The sequence below is a fragment of the Liolophura sinensis genome, chromosome 10, assembly GCF_032854445.1.
Source record: "Liolophura sinensis isolate JHLJ2023 chromosome 10, CUHK_Ljap_v2, whole genome shotgun sequence".
NCBI classification, from domain to species: Eukaryota; Metazoa; Mollusca; class Polyplacophora; order Chitonida; family Chitonidae; genus Liolophura; species Liolophura sinensis.
Window position 1 is genome coordinate 14,100,533 of NC_088304.1, and position 21,660 is coordinate 14,122,192.

Here is a 21,660-nt window from a genome sequence, read left to right on the forward strand (position 1 = left end):
TTATTTATTTGATTAGTGTTTATGCCGTACTCAAGAATATTTCGCCTATACGGCGGCCAGCATTATGTGGGAGGAAACCGGGCAGAGCCCGGGGGAAACCACGGCCATCCGCAGGTTGCTGGAAGACCTCCCTACATGCTTATAGGATAATGCAGTTAGTACCCATTGGGCTACCTGCATGAGGTGATGCATAGAACTGCCAAATTTCACGTATTTGGCTTTAATTAGAAACACCAGTAGCTTTTGCAGTAATCCGCGCCACAGATACGATTTTCAGAATAACAAAATGTACATTATCTAGCAGAATACGTATATGTTGTTTTGGCTTAAAAGTAAAGGAAAGCTCAAATATGAAGCAAGGTTCATCATTCAGACATCTGAGAACTTAGTGTAGAAATACTTTCATTTATTTTTTTTTAGATTTTTTTAAAGAGCGTTGAAGTCATTCAAATATTTAAACACTATTGTGGGCCTTGTGAGCCATATTGACTCTAGGTGTCTAGGAACTCTGACGTCACACCACCTTTTTTCCTGATGTTCACCAGAAGGGAGGAAGTTTTGAGAACACTATTTCAGTCATCTTTTACTCGTGGGTAAAAAGAGCTGTTCCAACATTCAATGTCGTGATTAGAAATGGAAAAACTTCCTGTGACGTCAGTGTTCCTAAATTCTCATAGCATGGTCCGTAAGGAGCACCTTAAAATTCAATTGTTTAAACATCTTTAAACATCTTATATCACAAACATCTGAAAAAAATAAATGAAAGTATATTTATGCTTATTGTTATGTGGTCTATTTAGTGGTGGCTGTGCTTCAATTTTATAGATCTTTTCCTTAAGCTCTCGCATGGGCTTATTTCGGCGACTTTTGCCACACATTGGCTGCTATCGTGGAAAGCCTAGGCTTGCACGACTTGTGGTCTCAGGAGTTTTACAGGCAGTTTAAAAAAAAACACACACACACACAAAATTTATTTATTTTTATTCGATTGGTGTTTTACGCCGTACTCAAGAATATTTCACTTATACGACGGCGGCCAGCATTATGGCGGGAGGAAACCGGGCAGAGCCTGGGGGAAACCCACGACCATCCGCAGGTTGCTAGCGGACCTTCCCACTTACGGCCGGAGAGGAAGCCAGCATGAGCTGGACTTGAACTCACAGCGACCGCATTGGTGAGAGACTGCGCTGGCGCGCTAACCGACTGAGCCACGGAGGCCCTCCCCCCCCCCCCCCCCACACACACACAAATTAACTTGCATTTATGAACTGTAATTTGACTGTTAACTCAGGTTGTTATTACATGTGCCCTGTTTTAAAACTAAAATCGCAAAGGTAATCTCTTTCATGTAGATGGTTTATGTAAATCCTACACGCTTCCTTTGAGTTTACCGCGCTTCTCAACATCGTACATCGGTCATTGATGTTTCGGCTGGAAGCATTGGAAAGAACAGGAATGCCTCAGAACATGAACATTGTCCAGTGTCGACCAAGTTTATTTTTGGTTTCCCGGATTTTCTCCAGTTTTCTCCCGCACATAAAATTCACCATCTGCGTCTTTTGGTGAAACAATAAATTCAGTAAGGGTAATTGAATAAAATATATATTAATAAGTTATCTGTTTACTTTCCAGTTCGAAAAATCGTCTCTCGGAATGCGACTTGTGAGGCATCGTCTGAATTCTGGAGTGTTGATCACTTTCACCCGTGTGGAGGGGCTTTAGACGGCATCACCGGCAACAAAGGTAAGCTACCTAATTACCAACGGTTCTTTCGTTCACTGGGTTTTCTCAGACCTTTGACAATTCACGTCTCCTCTAATGAATTCCTCCTGGAAGACGACTAACTATTGGTGTGTCGTCTACCGGGTTCTCCGGGAATACAACTGACCTTTGACTGTTGAGGCCTTGAATGATGGGCTCTACGAGAAGACGACTGACCTTTGGCGATTAAGATCTCGTTTAATGGGTTCTCCGGGAAGACGACTGACCTTTGACCTTTGACTATTGACTCGTCTAATGGGTTCTCCGGGAAGACAACTGACCTTTGACCATTGGGGTTTTGTCGAATGGGTTCTCCCTGGAAGACGACTCATCTTTAACCACTGAGGACTCGTGTCATGGATTCTCCGGGAAGACGACTGACCTTTGACTAATAAAGTCTCGTCTAGTGGGTTCTTCGGGAAGACGAGTGACCTTTGACAGTTGATCATTGACTCGTCTAATGGGTTCTTCGGGAAGACGAGTGACCTTTGACAGTTGATCATTGACTCGTCTAATGGGTTCTTCGGGAAGACGACTGACCTTTGACAGTTGATCATTGACTCGTCTAATGGGTTCTTCGGGAAGACGACTGACCATTCACCATTAAGGTCTCGTAAAATGAGTTTTCCGGGAAGACAACTGACCATTGATCATCGACCTCATGTCTAATGGGTTCTCCCGGAAGATAACTGACCACTCAGCAGTGAGGCCTCGTATGATGGGCTCTTCGGGAAGACAACTGACCATTCATCATTGAGGTCTCGTCTAATAGGTTCTCCGGTAAAACGACTCACCACTGATCACTGAGGTCTTGTCTAATGAGTTTTCCGGGAAGACAACTAGCCTTTGATCATTGAGGTGTCGTGCAATGGGCTCTCCGGAAAAACGACTGACCTTTGACCATTGAGGTCCCGTCTAATGAGTTTTCCGGGGAGGTAACTGACCTTTGACCTTTGAGGCCTCGTGTAATGAGTTCCCCGGTAAGACTTTTTTAATCAAATAAATGATTAAGATATATAACTCAGGCTTTTATCTGAAGGACACTTGACCAAGTTTGAGGAGAATCACAGAGCTGCTTTATAAAATACCTGACGAATACCTGACGCTTATTTATTTACTTATTTGACTGGTGTTTTAGGCCGTACGTAAGAATATTTCACTTATACGACGGCGACCAGCATGATGGTGGGAGGAAACCACGAAGAGCTTGGGGGAACCCTACGACCATCCGCAGGCTGTTGGAAGTTTCCCTCGTATGGTCGAAAAGGAAGCTAGTATAAGATGTACTTAAACTTACAACCACCGGATTGGTGAGAGGCTACTGTGTTATTGCTCTGGGCTGGCGCACTAACCACCTCAGCCACAGAGGCCCCAACCAAACTTATGACGGAAGGTTAAAAATGATGAAAGCATTGGACATAAAACCGACTTGTTATGGAGAAACTGAGCATTTCAATTCGCGCGTCGTAATTAACGCCAATATTATGGCATACTTTGTTTACATATTTTTATTTATTTATTTGTTGAATCCACAAAACTCAGTCTGTATTATTTACAGTTCTGTTTTCCATGACAGTTATACTATCTTACCCGAACGAATCGAACGATGACAGTTGGGGACAAACATGCCATACGTTAATTAAATATTGTTGGTGTTCCGTGTCAGTATACTTTTGTTTGATGGAACGTTATGTCTGGTGCCTTTAGCATGATCGTCCGGTGAGGCAGCACAAAGACTATTCAAAAGAAAAAGGCCTCTAAAATCGAAGTAGGCATCACTAAATAGACCACATAACAGTAAGCATAAATATACTTTCATTTATTTGTTTAAGATGTTTGTGAAAAGAGTTAAAGATGTTCAAACATCTGAAGTCTAAGGTGGGCTTTACGGACTATACTATGAGAGTTTAGAAACTTTCACGTCACAGGTTTTTCCATCTCTAATCACGACATTGAATGTTGGAAAAGCTCTTTTTACTCATAAGTAAAAGATTACTGAAATAGTGATCTCAAAACTTCCCTCCTTCTGGTGAACATCAGGAAAAAAGGTGGTGTGACGTCAGAGTTCCTTGATACTGTCAGTATGGCTCATATAGCCCATCATAGTATTCAAATATATGAATGCCTTTCAACACTGTTAAAAATCTGAAAAAATAAATGAAAGTATTTTTACTCGTATTATTTTAGTTGTCTTTATGATGAACATTGCTTTATATTTTGGCTTTCTTTTACTGCAAGACGTTTTACGTTTTAAATGTATACGGTTAGAAAAATAAAAAAAGACATGACGCAATGAAAAGAAACGTATTTAAAACAGCAGCTCATCTGATCTAAATACACAGGTAATTAGTTAAGTTTCTTTAAGTGTGTGAGGATTTTCTGTTATGATGTTACCCTCGGGGTTTTACAATGGCTTATGCTCACCTTGAAAACAGATTGGGGTCAGAACTGGGGCTCTCAAGGTGAAAATGTCAATGCATGGATCAAATTTTACCTGGACAAGCCCTATGTAGTGGGATCAGCCCGAATTATGCAACGGATGGGAAAAGTCGAGAGAAACAAAGATATTCAGTTCACATTTTCCGACAATTCCAGTCAAGTGGTACGTATACGCATTTTTGAATTCGTTTACATTTTAGAAAATCTGCGTATGAATGTTTCCTTACTAAGTGACGTTATCTTATGAGGATGCAACACCACAGAGGCAGAATTTCGTTCCTACACTATACAAATGTAAATCTCCAAGAACATATTCGGTTATTGTAACACAATATTCTGTCATATTCAACATATCATCTTGTTCACAATCTTTGTGTAGAATTAATAAAATATGTGCGTAATATTTACCAGAACAATCTACTACAATAACAGAGTACATTCTAGCATTACTTATACAACAAACTTTCAGTTAAAATTAACTGAACAATTTTTTGAGTGTAAATGACGCCACCTTGTAATATACGAGGTATTAGATGTCTGTAAAGAAAGCATCGTTCGTGGAGAAAGTAATATAGATACTTCCTGAATTTGTAGCTGAAAAGTTTGAATATTCTGACTAGAACAACAGATATTGTGATTAGCCTAGAACGACATGCTGGAGTTCTATAGTCAGAAGTCGAGGGTTAAGATTCCAAACGACGTTGATATAAACGCTAAAGTACCTATGCACCTAATCCCTTCAAGCATTTACGATGCTCTTCTCATCGCTTTAAGTTTTTTGCCTCGTAAGTCTATTTTGAACAATATATTGACGAACAAAGTCTTCAACATCTCGTCTCCGTTCACGCTTTCACTTTTACCTGCATGCATGAGTACCTGCCATTGTGGTGGCAAGAACTGCATAAAGAAATAAAGAAATATAACGATTAATATCTTCTTCTATAACTGAACACATAAAAGCATGCTGTGTAAATCTTTAGTCTTTTAGTTGTTTATGACTATATTTTTTTCATTTTGTCTTTTTTATTTTTCAGTTCACGTTACCCTTCATAGACACGGATGGCTTCTTTTGGGACGTGCTTGTTCTGCGGCCCGTAGAAACCGAGTGGGTCTCCATCACTATATTATCTGTGTATACAGCCAACAACAACGGGTTTGGCGAAGTGGAGGTTTACGCTCACCACGGCCTTAATACTTGTTCTTTCCCTGAAAAGTAACGGCATCCCTTTCAGCGGCTAAAACAGAAACTCAGGAAGGGGGGGGGGGGGGGGGGGAAGCACATGTTTTCGTGCGCCAGGTACTTTTGTTCTTGGCATGTGTCAAGGACTGCTGCTGTTGGCGTGTCTGTCATTGATGTTGTCGTCGCGAGAATGACTGATGTTATTGGCATGTGTCAAGGACTGCTGCTGTTGGCGTGTCTGTCATTGATGTTATTGTCGCGAGAATATCTGATGTATTGGCATGTGTCAAGGACTGCTGCTGTTGGCGTGTCTGTCATTGCTGTTTTCGTCGGTGAGAATGACTGATGTATTGGCATGTGTCAAGGACTGCTGCTGTTGGCGTGTCGTCATTGATGTTGTTGTCGTGAGAATGACGGATATTATTGGCATGTGTCAAGGACTGCTGCAGTTGGCGTGTCAATGGCTGATGTTGTCATCGTGAGAGAATGCTGATGTTATTGCCGTGTTTCAAGGACTGGTTTTGTTTTTGTCAGACAAGGACTGCTGCAGTTGATATCTGCCGAGGTCTTCGGTTAGTGGCGTGTGTTAAGGGCTGTTAGCTGCTGTGGCATATCAGTGACTGTTGTTTGTGACATTTGAGAGTGAGTGCTGTTGACGTGCCTCAAGAACTTTGTTGTTGGCGTGCCTCAAAGACTTTTGTTGTCGGTGAGCATCAAGGACTTTTGCTGCCTAAGGTTTTCTTGTTATTAGCATGTGTCAAAGACTGCTGCTGTTGGCGTGTCAGTGGCCGATGTTGTCGTCGTGAGAGAATGGCTGATGTTGTTTTTGTCGGACAAGGATTGCTGCAGTTGATATCAGCCAAGGGCTGCTGTTGGTGGCGTGGCCAGGGACTGTTGTTGTTGGCGTCAGACAAAGACCGCTGTTGTTGGCGTGTGAGAATGACTACTGTTATTGGACTATGTCAAGGATTGCTGTTTTTAGCGTGTGTCTAGGACTGTTGGATGTTGTAGCATGTAAGTGAATGTTGTTTATGGTGTGTGAGTGCGATAAAAGCGTGTGCCAAGGACTGCTGTTCGAGTGTATCCAAGTTGGCGTCAAACAAGGGCTGCTGTTGTTAGTGTGTGTTGAGGACTGCTGTTGTTGGCGTGTGTCAAGGACTACTGATGCTTTTGTCAGACAAGGACTGCTGTTGCTGGAGTCAAACAAGGACTGTTGTAGTTGGCGTCAGACAAGGACTGCTGTTCTTGGCGATAGACAAGAACTGCTTTTGTTGGCGTCAGATAAGTACTGCTGTTGATCTCGTCAGAAAAGGACTGTCGTTGCTGGCGCCAGGAAAGGACTTCTGTTGCTGGATCCAGGAAAGACTGCTGATGAGGACAGGAATACTACAGGGGCTGTGGTTGTCGTGTATCTTGTCAGGGAACTTGTGATGGGAACGACAGTTTCCACCTTACACGGTCGCGTAAATGGAAAATCTTGAGGGCGGCGTTAAGCACTATTCAAATAAATAAATAAATAAACATGCGCTAAAATACGTATTACCAGTGAACCAGTGAACTTCAAAAATATCTTTTAAAACTATACATGGGCTGTACTGATATAACCTTCCAGACGTTTGAAATTTTTCCATGCATGGAAATTGATTGCAAGTTTAAAGTAAAGATGACTCACCTCATTTTGCTGCATGTACACTAACCCCTGTGTTTGTCGATCTCTAGACAGCGTGTTGAATTCTAACCATGCACGGTGAACATGCATGGGTAAAACTTTCACAGACGCTCCAAAATGTACCTTTTTTGGCATTTTTATTTTTTGTCAACGTAATTTCTTATTAATTACTATTTCAGTAACATAGGCCTATGTGTGCATCGCAAACACGATACAATGTGTGTCGATGATTTCCCATGAAATGTTTCGCCCGGTTTCCTCCCTCCTCCTCGTCGTATTGAGGAATATTTCACTTATAAGCCGACGGTCATGTTTTTGAGTTGATGAAATTACCACAGTGTCAAACTTGACAAGTACAAGAAAATTCCCACCTGCTCCGAAGGCCTGTGCAGACGTGTCCATGGAAAGCATATCTAACAAGCTTCCCTGTCTGAAGCATAAGTGCCGTAAAACACTGCATGCGGCTGCTTGAAAACACGACAGAAGTTTGAAACGTGACTCACGGTTTGAAAATGGCTGTTTGAAATTTCAAACGATTGAAATGATTAAGGCCTGTTTGAAAACATGGGAGCTGCTATGTATAGAAAATAGGACTATCGCTGTCTAAGTATACGGCGGTTAGAAACCACAATTCTTTGAAAATATGACCATTTCAGTAAAAACGCAGTCGTTTGAAACCACGACTGCTTTCATGAAAATAGGCATTAGAAAAAACGACAGCGGCTCGCTTGGGAAGGTAGCTTAAAAGCCAGTGAAAAAAATAAAGAACAAACAGCTATTTGAAAACACGGCAAAAATACATGTTTGGAACAACGATAGTTTGAAAACACTGCTGGATGTTGGAAAAAAAGGCAACTGGTTGTTTAAGAGCAATGTTGCCGCGCATGTTGGGACAGACTGCTGTTTGTTGTGGTTTTGAAAACACTGTTGCGTGTTTGAAAAAACGTTAATATTTGAAAATACTGCTGCCTGTTTAAAACACTATTGTCTGTTTGGAATCACCGGTGGATATTTGAAAACCCTGTTACACGCTGAAAAAAATAAAATAAAATAGCTGCATGTTTGAACACCGCTACATGAAGCACGACTGCTTGTCTGCTAGAAAAACATGACTGCTGGATTGAAGTCTTCTGAAAACATGGTTACTTGAAAACGCTAGGTTGTGAGCGTCGCCTTTCAACTAACTGACACTGACGTGCGAATGCTGTCTGCACCATGTGTCACTGGCCGCCCATGTTGCAGATACTACCCATAGGCCTACACACACTATACCTCTACGTGAACCTCACAGGAGAGTCACGTTTGCAGACAGAAGACGCATACCCTGGTATCGTGACCCACTGATAAAGCTCGCTCAACTCACGCCCTTTAAGCACATTTGTACATACCCCGGCTCTACACAGTATCCTAACAATACATATGCACGGTCAACTCTTCCGTTCCCAGTCATTTTATTTGCCAGGTTAAATAGTTCAACAACTTTTACACTACGCGTCGATCGTCATAGTTTGAGCAAGAGTTCGTCTGGCATATGTATTGAAGGCTATGAAATATCACACTACAATTACAGTAAATCACCTATAAAGATTAACTTCTTCAAGCAACACATTCTGCTCGATTCTTACTGATTCATCCATGTTTGGGACAATTTGAGATTTTTTGGCAAAATTATATCACTTTCTCATCAGAAAAAAATTTAAATGTTTGGACTGATCAAAATTTTATTCCAAGGCGCTTCTGAAAATGTATTTCTACAGACCAAAACTTAAGGTGGAATACTGTACTGTATTTATTTATTTATTTGATTAGTGTTTAACGCCGTATTCAAGAATATTTCACTTATACGACGGCGGCCAGCATTATGGCGGGAGGAAACCGGGCAGGGCCGACCATCCGCAGGTTGCTGTCAGACTTTCCCACGCACGGTACTGTACTGTAGGCCAACTGGTAGTTAGGCCTAGTATCATCAAATTCATAGAGGCCTGCAGATAGAATATACAGATCTGTAAAAGTTGTATACAGTGGAACGAACAAGTGTGCCGGACATTTCCTCTCTGACAATGAAAACAAGACGAAAGGTTGCGTCAGTCTGTTGGGTCTTGGAATGCGTTGCAACATCCAGCTGTCAAACACTTAGACTGGTTTCCGATTTCACTAAGCATCTTTGAGCTATCATGTTGGTATCGGAAACCTCTCAGCTGCATCCAATCAGAAAGAAGGAAATGACCCATTCGTCGTGCGGACATCTTCTGTCCTGGAGGGAAGAAATAAACAATGGCGGGAGATGCAGAGACGAACATCGAAGGCACAGAAAATGTGTCACAAAATCTGAAGTGTTGCGACAGAAGTTAGATGTTACAATGAAAAGACTTCAGGAAAGCGAAGCCGTGCTTCAAGACCAGGCGGTAAGCTTACGTTGAGTGTTTGGCAGCCTGGCTTCCGCACTTAACTGGTTAATGTTCACGACCCTGTGTTTGTTTAAAATCAAATCAAAGTTGAACGAAGTTGAACAAGTGGCCTTGCTCTTGTTGTTTTGATCATTCATTTATTGGTTGTTGGAAATCATTGACAATCGGATGAATTGGATCACCCTTGGGAATGTTTTATGATCTGTCAGATCGTTGCAGTTGTTACTCCTAAAAATTTGACCATTACACGTACGGGTTTAGTAATCGTTAGAATCGCGACTGTGTTGAAATGAAGTTAAAATCCAGCTCATATTGTTAAAAACAAAAGCGACAAATCTAACAAGTAAAGAAACTCAAATGCTTTTATTTGTAGAAATGAACAGCATGAAGTGATATTACTCGGGAAGGTAAACATACCGACAAGTGTGTTGCATGACACACGAGATCTTGTTTCAATGGTCACCTCTATTTAACATGTATATTTTGCACACGACCCGCAACTAACAGCGGGGTATGATGTTATACATATAGTATGTAGATATATTATATGTACTGCTTGTGTACTTCCCGATTCTTGTCGGTAGTTATAGCGCTGAGACTGCTGTCCATTGTTTGTTGTTAACCTGCTTCCAGGGTGGCCATTATGAAAAAAAAAAAAGAAAAAAAGATTCTTCAATGAACTGTCTGATGTGATGCCCACCTGACATGATATACCAAGCAGCACCAGCTGTACAACTCTTTTTTTTTCTCTGTCTTTCACATCATCTCTAGATTTATAGCAAATCATATTCAGAATAATCTGCACATTCATGTAATCTTTGTGATGAAGTACTTAAAGCAACACTCAGATTTAACCAGACCTTCATGAAAGGTATACAGAATTAATTGATGACGATCATAGTTGACAGTGGAGATAGGATTTCCAGGGTTAAATCCTGCAGTCTTAGTCATGCCTAAATAGGTGTACAGGACATAAAATTCAGGTGGGCCAGACTTGCATATCTCTCACACTAGCCAATCAGCAACCATTTAGCAACCTGACATATGTGATACACATTTGTTTTTATTTACCAAATTTTATTTTTCCTGTAAAGTTATCTGAATAAGGTGAGTTAGAGACATTAATTAAGACATACACTGGCTAGCCTTATATGTCTATTGGAGCAGTGTGTACTGGTAGGTTATAGTGTTTTATTGGTAAATTCCTTCTTTTAAATTAGGGTAAATATATATATATATATTTTTAATTCTTTTTCTTTGCTTTTACTTCATAACTTGTACATTTGGACACCCTGTTTCATATGTCTGTCTTATTCCATCGAAACCAGTGTCACTTCACGGAACAGGTCTCCTCAGACATGGTGTGAATATTATTAAATAACTGTAATAAGATTTAAGATTATTTTGTTTATTTATTTATGTGATTGGTGTTTTATGGCGTACTCAAGAATATCTCATTTATACGACGGCGACCAGCATTACGGTGGGTGAAAATCGAGCAAAGCCCGGGAGGAACCCACGACCATCCGCAGGTTGCTGGCAGACCTTCCCACGTACGGCCGGAGAGGAAGACAGCATCACCAGGGCTTGAACTAATAGCAACCACTTTGGTGAGAGGCTCCTGGCTCATTGCACTGCATCGGCGTGCTAACCCCCTTGGCTACAGGCGCCCCAAGATTAGTTTTATATGTGCACACGTACCCAGTAAGCCCCTAGCCATGTGGGTATTGTATGGATATCTGAGAAAAAAATCATGCCCTTTAATTCTTTAATTTATAAAAGAAAATTCTTTTATAAATGGATTAATTACTTTTAAATGCTTGTTGAAGAAATCTGGTAATGTTACATGCACATACTCTTAATGAGTTTCAAGACCAGGCTGAAAGAATTATATACTTGTATGTTCTGTTTTCACCCGAGCTATTTAGGCTAGGGTGACTGAAAATAACCTTCAGAGATATATCAAAATGGCACAACACTTGATAGGGATAGCATAAAACCAGCCTCTAGTTTTAGTGAATACTGAGAAGTGTGCTTAAATTTCTGTCAAAATGTGTCAGTCAGATTGAAAACTGCTTTCTGACACCCTGAATGACCTAAAATTTCCATTGATCATTTATTTGCCTGTTTTACCTAAAAACAGTCAAATAAATGTCACAAAATATTATTTTTGGTTCAGAATCTTACAATTTTCCTGCAAAATATCATCCCTTGATCCAAGCAAACCTCAGGACACCTTTATAAAATCAATAGAACTCTCAAAATCAGGAAAAATGGGCAAGTTAGTCATGGATGAAATTTATGGCCATTTAGGGTAATTGTAAACACATAAAAAGAGTTATTTTCACATCATGCACTTTTGTTGTTTTTCAGATAAGTGTATACAAAATATCAAATCCATTTATATTTGTCAGAAAATTTGACATATTTATGTGTTCAATTCAACTTTAAACATGGTGCAGGTCAAAACTTGTAAATAGAAGTTTAAAGTACGTGTATTGAGTGTGCTAAAATTAAAATTTTGATATCATGTAAACACAGAGTTGTTCTTGATTTATATTTTGAAATATATCATAATATATATAATAGTTTGTTTTATTTTAATGTGACAGTGACCATCCTAATTCTTCTTTCATTTTAGCTGAATCAGCCATGGAACTTGTTCAAAAGCTATGGGATCCATGATTAAGTTTTGCATATTTAATTATTTACCTGATTCTGATTGGCTGTTGGTTACTGCTTCAGATTTTGTCTGATTTTGATCATATTTGGTGGGTAGACAACTCATTTCTGGTCTCTCAGATGAAGTTTTCAAATGCTACTTTATTCCATGTGAAAGTTTTGCATATTTTCGTAAAGTTTTGCATATTTTCGTAATGTGTGTATCAGGATTAATCTTGTTGGTGTCCAAAACCTCTCAACTGCATCCAATCAGAACGAAGGAAATTACCCATTTGTTGTGCGAACATCTTCTCTCCCCGAGGGAAGAAATAAACAATAGCGAAAGGAAAGCACTGAAAACAATATGAAATTGACTAATTTACCATATATATATATACCTGTATATACAAGAATACATGGGTATTACTGGTACTTATAAACAACGTGTATTTCTCCCAGGTTATTATGTGTATTTTGGTACACATGCATAAGTATGTATGAGTAAGTAGATAATGAATTAATCGCTTTTTAATGCTCTGTTCAGCACCAGTAATTTCCACCCGGCCAGCATGTCTTTTTGGCATGGCTGTGATTTGAGCCGTGACTGGTCTGTCTGTACATAGACAGACTAATACCGCAGTGCCAAGGTGCTTTGTGTCAGCCCTGTAGGTGGTGACAGGCTTACGCTAAACTTTAGAAAAATGGCTTTGCTTTGACCAGCATTAACAACATTATAAGTAGTCCATGTGTTACGTCCTGAGCCCAGTAGCTTAATCATTTCATGCTGCAATGCCCGAAGGTGGTGCAATTGATTTGTCGTAGTATTGACCAAGCAGGCGGTATTTATAAATTTTCACGCTTAATGGCGTGTGAGTGTTCCCTCGTTACATGACATTCATTTGATTTGGTCGTCTATGGAAGCCTATCTTTGCTCTTAACTTAACCATTGTTAAATGTTCCTTCAGAGATTATGTACAGGTCTGTACCTATTTGAGATAACAAAACTCAGTCAGAACTGACCAGCGTTTCTCACATCAGTTGATATGTGGCGAGTCGAGGATTGATTACCATTTCTTGATTCACGTCTGATACGATGTTTCATTTACGCTGAAGTATTGAATTTCCATGCTTAAGCTTGTATGTTACAACCAGGTTCAATTAGCTATTGTCATGCAAGGTTTCGTTAACAAAAATTTCTGTGCTTCTAATTGGACCAACATGGTCGTGACATTGAACTAGTGGATTCCTGGACAAAGGGCTTTATTATGTGCAACATTCAGACTTGAAATGGACAGAAATTCTGTGTACCGGTTGTATTCGGTGACCATATACAAGCAGAGTATAGGTATACACATCAGTGACCAGTGAATGTAAGCCATGGTTTCCTTCGCAGGTAAGTAACGAGATGAGTTTTGTTTAATTAATTGTTTGTCTTTATACACATTGTCATTTTGGATGTTGATCAATGCTTTGTTGAATACACACATCATGAAGTTAAAACAATGATTTATTTATTTATTTTATTTGATTGGTGTTTTACGCCATACTCAAGAATATTTCACTTATACGATGGTGGCCAGCATTATGGTGGGGGGAAAGCGGGCACAGCCCGAGGAAAACCCACAACGATTCGCAGATTTCTGTCAGAACTTCCCATGTACAGCCGGAGAGGAAGCCAGCATGAGCTGGACTTGAACTTGGTGAGAGACTCCTGGGTCATTACGCTGTGCTCGCACGCCAACTAACTGAGCCACGGAGGCCCCAAAACAATGATTATTTCACCTTTTAAATTGATACATGTACAAGTACTTGTGTTAGTTAACATAGCCCTAACATGTGATGTAGTGTACATTGATGATTGTCAGCATAATGTTGCCTTACACAGAACCTTGGTCTTGAAACTTCTGAAGTTACTGACTTCCTTAAGGTGGCACTTTATTTAAATTAAGCACAACTTAATACATGTGTGTAAATGATGTGGCTTAAGGAAAACATGTAGGCTTGTTAAAGCAAAAGCCCAAGAAAAAAAGGAGAAACAGAACAAAACGAAAAAGAGCATAGAAAGCTCCCTGCCGTCCAAATATTCTTTTTGGTCAGTATATTGGTAGGACACCCAAGGTAAGGGTTCAAAACTGGCCTTGGGCGGGTAATTTATCCACCATTTGTCCCTGTACATACACATATCTCTGCATCACACTTGACATAGAAAAGTTTGTCGTTAATGCACCAAAAGTATGTGGTTTTATTATCCCAGGAACTACAATTTAACCAGCTTAGTCAAATTTTGACATACACATAGCCTCAAAGATTTCGGCTCTGCACATTTTCTGAATTTTGAAACAGAAGTTTAAAAAATCATAGCCAAAAAATTTTAACGACAAAGCCATTTTGTATTACTACGTCTAGCTTTTAAAACCTTTTATAAGCTGACTACAAGTAATATAATCATTGTGCTGGAAACTGTATAGCGCTACTGCTATGAATTTACTTTGTCATGCTGGTGTAAGAAACGTTTGAACTTGATCACCTGCTAAGTGCTTTTGTACAGGTGATAGATTTACGCATGCAGTCATAACGACATAGAGTTAATGAAGTCAGCTGTGGTAATTTTCAGACTGGAACTTAACACTCCCAGAATAAACAGTCTCATTTAAGGGGACAACTCATGAATTGGCATTCATGTCCAGCACTTCTAGCTGACAAAAGCTCCTAATGGGGTTTAGAAATGGATACACCATGCTTGAGCAGGTTTTGCCATTACAGAGGCTCCAGAGGGACAGACCCTCTAGGGAACATTTTGGTTAAAGGAATGCGCTTACAGTCAGTTGGTATTTACATTATTGAAGACATTTCAGCTTGTGTATTTAGGATTATATGTACATTGTACTACATGTACGTCATATTTTCTGGCCATTCATTCCAACAGATTGTTATTAAAATGTTCTACAAATAGGTGGTGTATTTTCACCTGAAGTTTAACATTTTTCATTTAACACGTTTTATGTGATTCTGACTTATTCATCCACCTTTAAATATAGGGCAATTAAAGAGTTTTTTTGAGAAGTGTGATTATTTTCTTGTGAGAAAAACTTAATCTTTATATACCAAACTTTACGTGAAATACAGTATTCATGAATATTCTAATATAATGTTAGAATAGTTTCTCTTGTTAATTTTTGATATGTATTTGGGACTTCTGAGTTGATCAACTTTTCTTATAACACATTATATGGTTTCATTTCTTTCATTTTAAGATTTAAGTGTATTAAATACATGGATGGAAAGGAATCTTGAGCCTAAGAGATTTTATGTCTTCGGCGGCGAGAAGAAAATCTTATTGAAAGAATAGAGTGAGTGAGTGAGTGCTTGGGGTTTAACATCATAGTCAACAATTTTTCAGTCATATGAGGACGAAGGAATCCTTAAGGTGTATGTAGTGTGCCTCATTGTTGCAGGACGGATTTCCACCGCTCTTTTATTTAGTGCTGCTTCACTGAGACGACTTACTGAAGGCAAGTAAGCCGCCCCGCCCGAGCCATTATACTGATACGGGTTAACCAGTCGTTGCACTATCCCCTTCATGCTGAACGCCAAGTGAGGAAGTTACAACTTCCTCTTTTAAAGTCTTAGGTGTGACTCGATCAAGGATTGATCCTGGATCTACCAGTCCAGAAGCGGACGCTCTACCAACTGTGCTATCTGGACCGGTCAGAAAGAATAGAAGAAATCCCTGAAAAAGAAATGACGAACCAGAACAGAAAGTTATGAGTAGAAAATGCTGGAGTGAAAATATTTGCAATATCAGAAAAGGTCCATACAAGAAAATGTGTGGAAGAGTGAAAATCCAAATGCAGTTAGACGGAAGAATGTAGAAATTCAGCATAGAACTATGTGTACATATATGCACATAGATGTACATGTATCTCCTGTGGAAGTGGAAGGGTTGTTTATTTTGTGAAAATATATCCCAGCATCAGAGTTTAACTAACATGGTTTTGTGACCAGATATTCCAGATTGATTCTTTGGTTTGGGGAAAATTTTTACAAACAATTTTGTACATGTATAAATCCTACATTCTGGACATTATCAGTGGTTGCGTGTTGACCTGATTTGCATGTTGACCTGATTTGCATATATCCTAGTTGAACTCTCATGGATGCATGAAGCACTGTACAGTGTTATCTAACATGTGTTTATCATCAGACTGGGCTAGGCAGGATGACAAAAAGACTACTAAGCCTAGTGGTGATAATAACAGAGCTCAAGACATCACAAAACATATGCCGATGTAATGGGTAGCTATAAACAGTGCCTGGAGATGTAGTTGAAGAAAAAAACGTAGTAATTTTCTTCAACTGGATTCAGTTTTTTTTCCCCCCTTAAATTTGGCAATACCACAAGTGACCCGTTGGCTATGCATGGCTTTGTTTTGTGAAAAGGAAGTAAACGTCTTACCTACATGTATGTCTTCAGCAATTCTTCAGGGTTGCCCATGTGTATGTTACAGATTTATCTGTATTTGTATGAAATAGCCATAAAAGTACCTTGTTGAGTAACTTGACTCAGTCAAGGTTGATAGGAAAAGTTTGTTGTAAATTTGTTATAAATTGTTGTGTTTATTTTGATTGTGTTCTGTAAGTTCACCCCCTCCTTGAAACCAGACTGTACCCCCCCCCCCCCCCCTCACACACACACCCTCCCCCCACCACCTAAATAGGCAAGTGTCCTATAACCCATAGTTAAAGGGAGAAGGGTCATTTTAAATACTTTGTCAATCAGGCTTTAATGCCTATTTATAAACTTAGATTGCCTTATTATGAATGTGCCAATCAGTGTTGGGAAAGCACAAATATAATCTTTTGTAATTTCAATAATTAGTTTTTTGCGGGGCTATTAGGAAATGTGTAATTCCTCCTTTGTAGTAAGAAAAAAGCTCTTAATAGATCCATTGAGAACTGATCTATAAATGTGATACTGTACCAATGGGCTCAGTGCCAAGGGGATAATAGATGGATTAACGCAATGCATAAGCTTGTAACAGTGGCTTCTTAAAGATTTATTTATTTAACTGGCAGCTGGGTGTGGGGGAGGGGGGGTGGGGGTGGGAGGGGTTTGTGGTGGTTGTGCTACAGTGTATTTACTGTGTAATTGAGGCACTGATTAAGTCCATTTAACTGGTCTTACAAGGTACTGAATGTGGCATGTAAATGTATAAGGGAGCTAATGGCAAAAATACCTGGCTGTGTTGGTAAGTTCATACATTGGTTGTACATTAATGGTACTGTACCCAGAATCATTGTCTAACTCGTCTTTCTAGTACCTGTAATTCTAGTACCCTGAGCCAATACAACAAAACCATGTTTGACAAGTCAAAAATTTAAAGCTCAGTATGTTACACAGGTAATTAATTTATGCGCCAGGTGAGGTAAGGTTACTGTTTGTTAAGGGCTCAACATTTTAACTTACATTGTTAATGTGTGTAATTGGGCACTTGATTCACATTTTAATGTTTGTAGTACCCAGTACCAAAACTGGCTTTGTGGAATAGCTGGGTGACACTTTTTTGTTCTTGGTTTCTAAACTAACTGGTTAAAGTTTTTGAGATGTGACCAACAGCCCTTTTTCACTCTGTGTGTCTGTGGCATGTTCGGTTGCTCTGCTTAATTTTTGGCACCCTGTCTTTAGACTTAGCGATTTATGGTCACTTATAACCAGTGCAAGACCATATTGACTTCTTATGAGATGTCCTGTACGTAATGGAGAGAGTATGAGCTGAGTCTTCCTCGAGGACAGTACTGGTACGAGTGCTTTCCCCGTGTTAAACCATAGTCACTAACAGTATTCATGTACAGTACTGCTTAATCCTAACGGTATATCTGACCCGGATGTGGGTCAAAACATCAGCGTAGGAAGGACATAATATCACAGCAAGATGTTCACGCCATACGCCGATCATACAGCCAAGATGGATGCACTATCCACGTAGGATGGGAGTAGGACAGACGTTTGATCCGTGTATGATGGGCGTTTTATCCATGTATGATGGGCATAAGATCCCTGTATGATAGGCGTTTGATCCATGTATGATGGGCGTTTTATCCATGTATGATGGACATAGGATCCGTGTATGATGGGCATAAGATCCCTGTATGATGGGCGTAGGATCCGTGTATGATGGGCATTTGATGTATGTATGATGGGCGTAGGATCCGTGTATGATGGGCATAAGATCCGTGTATGATGGGCGTTTGATCCGTGTATGATGGGCCTTTGATCCGTGTATGATGGGCCTTTGATCTGTGTATGATGGGCCTTTGATCCGTGTATGATGGGCCTTTGATCCGTGTATGATGGGCGTTTGATCCATGTATGATGGGCGTAGGATCCGTGTATGATGGGCCTTTGATCCGTGTATGATGGGCCTTTGATCCGTGTATGATGGGCCTTTGATCTGTGTATGATGGGCGTTTAATCCGTGTATGATGGGCGTATGATATGTGTAGGATGGGCGTAGGATCCGTGTATGATGGGCATAGGATCCGTGTATGATGGGCGTAGGGTTTTACGACATGCACCGTATTGTTCAGCACCAACCTTGTTCTCTCAGAATAAAAAGAAATATTCACAATCGGTCTACTTCCTGATGTGGTTACCAATTTGCACATGATCATGATAATAGGCAGATCGAGTTTAAGAGCCATGAATGACCAATTTATAGTATAAGTACAGCTTTTGGCAAGAACTTATATCATCTCCAGTTGTCCGGATTTTACATTTGGGTCAGGTGGTTACGATTTTACATTTCCACTGACACTAATAAATTTCGTCGAGAAACGGGAAAGCAAAATTCGGAAGTCATGCATTGGGTTAGCTAATCTATTTACTGGTTTGAATCAGTGAGAGTTAGGCGCATTGTAGACAATTCACTTGTACTCACCATGCCTGCCTTACCAGGTAAACAAACTGAAGATACGTCGTGTTTATAGCTATGGTGTAGGCAAATGCTAAAGTGCCATAAAACGGTCTAAACGAGACTACACGTACTGGTCGATTAAGATCCGTGTAAAATCCGATCAGGATGGTGCCAACATCCTCGCATGGGCCGCCCATCTAAGCCATATCTTCCGCATAGAATCCACCCCTCATCCGATCATGATGAGCATAGGATGGGCGGATGATAGGCGTAGAGTATATTGTTGATGTCGGGCAGTACTGTACCTGAGTGACTGACTACGCTACTCAAATGATAACTGGAGTAAACAATTGACATAAACCTATTTTATGCAGTGAAATTTGGCTATATAATGTGTTTACCAGGCTGAGAACTTTATTACTGTCCTTTATGTAACATGTTCGTGAATTTATAGTCGGTTGCTTTTTACATGTGGTTCCAACTTGCACAGCTACAATATTGTGGTTTTGCACTTGTTTTTCACAGGTACTACATGTGTTATTTCCTAACAACTGCTACTTGCCCTGGTTTTCTCGTATTCTTTGTTTCATTTCAGCCTTATATATAGTCTCCTGTATATTTGTACTTCTTGGGGACTTCATTAGGATTTTGGCATAAAAGTCTGCATTTGAATCTAGAGTCTCAAGAGTGGTACGGTAGTTTTAGGAATTTCTCCTCTTGAGGGGTATGTGTCATGTGATGGGTGTGGGGAAATTACGATGGATCTGGTTTCATGAACGGTTTGTAAATAGCAAAACCCACTGCTGAAGTATGATGGCCTCCATGTGGGTACATGGATTATGGTGACTACCAGCATGACCAAACACATAAACTCACATGGTGTGTGTTGTAACTTGTTCTGCAGTGACAGGCATCAGCTGTAATTCTTACGTCCTCATAGATAGAAGATTCCCTGCTTGTTTGTTTACTTTTACGTCATTTTCAACTATATGCTTTCAGATTCTTCCACTAGAATGTGGTAAAGTTCTGTTAGTGTTGTCATTTAAGAAAAAATAACATAATTACATGGATGTAATGTAAAACAAAAATATTTTTGTTGTGAACAGGTGAACAAGTATACCGACATCAGTGCCCAGTATGGGCAGAGTGGGGGATTTTGGGACAGCCAGGACAGCGAAAGTGACAGTCAGCTCATCAGCAAGTTTACAACCTCAATATTTCTAGCTGCGCCCCCGCCTTCCATGACACTGAAAATGCTTAGCAATTCACACAACAACAATGAGAGTGTGAATTCAGCAGATTATGTGTCAAGGTCAACACAAAGGTCAAGGTCACCCACTAGTCCTTCTGTATATTCAGGCGCTTATACTGAGATTGAAAATGCTCCCAAAAAGTTGTTGACCAGTTCTTTTTACACTACCACGAGGCCATTCCCTGCTGGACAGGCACTAAGAATTATCCCCCCTGCAGAGAAGCACAACTCAGCAAACTCCGGATCTACGTCAAGTGGTGATTCTGGGATAGTCAGCTTTGACATTTCCCTGCCGTCTCAAAATAAATTGGTGATCGACAAACAAAACAGTTATTCCCCAAATAGTTCAGAAATGATTTGTTCAAGTCAAGAAAACAGCAGCAATGCTGGATATAAGGAATCGGAGAGTAGTAACTCAGAGTCTTCAACTTACCAAATACCAGCTTTCCAGAAGTCTGGCAACAAATCCATAATGATGTTTAATACTTCAAATCGCCGAGCCAGCTTTGAAATTCAGGCCACAGAATCTAATCCCAACACATTGAGGTCGCAATTGGAGATTCCAGGCTACAGACGTCACTCAGTTCAGACTGCTCTGCTAACAGGCATTTCTGACGGGCACTTTTCATTGGATGACTGCAACAACAACAACAAGTACAAAGATTTTGAAGAAGATGTCTTAGTGGATTTGGTGAGTTTTCCTTCTGATCTGCATGATTGTGTAAATTTAAGCAAACAACGAAACAAAACAAAATGTCATTTTTGAATATTGCTGAACAAATTGCTTCAGTTCGCTTTTGGATTTGGTGAGTTTTCCTTCTGACCTGCATAATTGTGTAAATTTAGGCAAACAACGAAACAAAATAAAATGTCATTTTTGAATATTGCGGAACAAATTGCTTCAGTTCGCTTTTGGATTTGGTAAGTTTTCCTTCTGACCTGCATAATTGTGTAAATTTAGGCAAACAACGAAACAAAATAAAATGCCATTTTTGAATATTGCGGAACAAATTGCTTCAGTTTGCTTTCCTGGCTTGTTGGCATAAAACACTTGTGAAATAAATACATAGATATGATTCATTTGAGCAGTGCTTTTATAAAACATGCCGACAGTCATGACTTTTGTTTGCACAATATCTTGCTGTAAGTTAATCAACATGAAGATGATTTTGAATATGATCATTTATTTGTTTATTTATTTGATTGGTGTTGTATGCCGTACTCAAGAATGTTTCACTTATACGACGGCGGCCTGCATTATGGTGGGAGGAAACTGGGCTGAGCTCGGGGGGAAACCCACGACCATCTGCAGGTTTGAATATGATTACATTTAGATTTAAAGTGTGGGCCAACTTTAAATAATTCTTCTTTTGGGT

General features: G+C 39.9%; 1 protein-coding gene across 2 annotated transcripts in view; it reads left to right on the plus strand.

The window, feature by feature from the left end:
• Positions 1–21,660, plus strand: part of LOC135476532 (titin-like) — a 79,446-nt gene that overhangs the window by 3,147 nt on the left and 54,639 nt on the right. The window contains exons 1-2 of one of the 2 annotated variants that reach the window (XM_064756578.1): positions 9,326–9,454; positions 20,139–20,975. In XM_064756578.1, the coding sequence (XP_064612648.1) occupies positions 9,410–9,454; positions 20,139–20,975 (882 nt within the window). In that variant the 5' untranslated portion in view covers positions 9,326–9,409. Of the gene's footprint in view, positions 1–9,325; positions 9,455–20,138; positions 20,976–21,660 lie in introns of those variants that run through there. The other variant, XM_064756579.1, reaches the window with a different exon arrangement.